This window comes from Poecilia latipinna, unplaced genomic scaffold, assembly GCF_001443285.1.
Source record: "Poecilia latipinna isolate Pla-1442-1.1 unplaced genomic scaffold, P_latipinna-1.0 Scaffold255, whole genome shotgun sequence".
NCBI classification, from domain to species: domain Eukaryota; kingdom Metazoa; phylum Chordata; class Actinopteri; order Cyprinodontiformes; family Poeciliidae; genus Poecilia; species Poecilia latipinna.
In genome coordinates, this window is record NW_015112871.1 from 529,808 (window position 1) to 532,159 (window position 2,352).

The following is a 2,352-nucleotide window of genomic DNA, read 5'->3' on the forward strand; positions in this document are numbered from 1 at the left end:
ATATATATATTGACAAAAAAATATATATATATATATATATATATATATATATATATATATATATATATATATATATATATATATATATATATATAATATTCAGTCATTTTAGCAATGGTAGGATTAGTTTTTGATTTTTCTAACCAGCCCATCCCTAAATACACATTAGATTTCATAATGAATAAATCTGAAAAGAGCTGGCCTCTATTTGTTTAATAATAAATTCAAAATAAGTCAATAAAAAAAGTCAGAAACTACAGATGGGAGTTAGCAGCTGTGACTTTTGGTTTTTGGTTTTGGTTTACAAAAGGCTATTGGGACATAACATAAAAGTCTGACTGCACGACTCAATGACCACATTTGATCAATGATCAATGTTCTCTAACCCAAACCCTCAATATCTGCTTCTGATCGGTCAAATGCTGAAAAATGTGACATTTTTCCCTCCAGTGAAGAGATATTCAGTTTATAAATCTTAAAGGCTGATTGTGTCAGACACTAATAGTATCAACGTTTGCTTTAATGTGGAAGTGATAACTACTTTTTAATTCCTTCGTTCTCTTTTGGATTCAAAACTAGCACTTACTATGAAATAACCCGGATATCTGCTCTTGTTTTAGTGCTTAAAAAAGCAGAATTAGTAAAAATAGTCAGACCTCAAAGATACAAACTGGTCTCACTCAGGGAAATAAAAAAAAGGGAGCAACAGTTACATCCTAAAATTCACCCAAAGATATGCAAAACTAGCTTTAAATATCTCTGATTATAATAAACACATAGTTGTGTGATTATACACATAGCTCTTACCTTGCTATGTGTATACACAGGTTTTGCATGTGTTTATTAACAGAGAGTCAGTTAAAGCCAGTTTAGATGCAAAGCTGCAGCTCATGTTTTTTTTTTGTTTTTTTTTTTGCCTTCCATATTTTTTAAAATTTGTTTTCACAACTGACTCAGAGCAAGAACAGGAAATGTGAATTTATGTCAAACAAAAAGAACAATTAAGGCATGTCTGTCTAATGCTAATAATATTTAGTGTCACAGAAGGGGAATGTTATAAAGCATGTGTACTCAAATGTTACAAAAATATGTAGTTTAGCTATTTCTTGTGCATTTGTGTTATTTTAATAGTATATCTCCATTATTACAGACTTGAACTGAACAGGACATAAACCTCTATCACCTGTGCTAGCTGTTTTTAGGAAGGCTAGCTAATGGCAAACACTTAGCAGCTTAAAATAAAAAGCCAAATACACCTTTCAGCTATAAACTATGATGTTTTATATTTTAAACCTGCTTTAACTAGTCGGTCCAGACGCGGTGAAGAGACGGGCAGAGGTCTGGCTTTGTGGCAGCCAGCTGACAGCTACCTGCAGCGCTCATGTTATCAGTTGTCGGCTGCTAGCTAACGTTAGCTCGGCTTTGCTCCGTTCCCACCCGGGACAAGTTCACCCGGGCTAACTTTACTCACCGAGTGCCTGGATTGAGGAAACATCATGTCAGCGGAGCGTTTCGCAGCGTTTCCCTGGTCTCACCGAAACTACAAGGCCAGCTGGCTAAGCTAGCTCGTCTCCAGATATTATTAAATTAGCGGAGAGGCTGTTGGCACATCGTACTCTGTCATCCTTTAAAATAACATCAGCTAACGTAAAAGCGGCGGGAGAAAAGGTGCGTCTTCTGCTCTTTAGCAGGTTGCTAACGCGGTCTGAGGAAAAGAAAAGGCTGTTTCAAGGCAACATCAGGTATTAATGCTACGCCTCCCCGGGGAAAACCCTGGATGTTGACACACGAAACCCCCCCCACCCCCCGACCGCTTTGAAGGCAGGAACAGCATCACCCGGAACACAAACTGAGCAGCGGTGGAGCGGGCGCCCCGTGTGACCACGCGCTGTATTAAACATAGGAGAGCGCGAGCTGCACTGACTAGGGCCGCAGACCGAACCGGTCCGTCACCGGGGCTCACCCAGACTCCCATACAAAAATAAAAATATATATTTATGTATACTGATGTTGTATGCTAATGTAAAAAATATTAAATCTTAATATTAAATATAAATATTTTAGATTTATTTGCAACTAAATCTAAAATAAATTGATGGCAGTGACAAAAACTCTTTATCCCTTTCATGCCTAGTGGTCACTGCTATCTAAAAGCCATTCTCTTATGTTTCTTCTGGATTTTTATGCTATAAATGCACATAGACCACTGAAGTGGACGCTAGTGCATCATACAATACACCAATTGCGCTTCCACGGCAAGAGCAAGACATTTTTTGTTCAATCCAATATGGCTGACAAGCGAAAAAGCATGCCAACCAACCCAATCCCTCTTTCTACTGTAGAGGACTCTTA

At 37.8% G+C, this 2,352-nt stretch overlaps 1 protein-coding gene across 1 annotated transcript in view; it reads right to left on the reverse strand.

Annotated features, from left to right (window-relative positions):
• LOC106947788 (amino-terminal enhancer of split-like) overlaps positions 1-1,878 on the reverse strand; it is an 11,971-nt gene extending 10,093 nt beyond the window's left edge. The window contains exon 1 of the mRNA XM_015033026.1: positions 1,472-1,878. Coding sequence (XP_014888512.1) covers positions 1,472-1,498 — 27 coding nt within the window. The 5' untranslated portion in view covers positions 1,499-1,878. The remainder of the gene's footprint in view (positions 1-1,471) is intronic.
• Between the last annotated feature and the right edge of the window lie 474 nt (positions 1,879-2,352).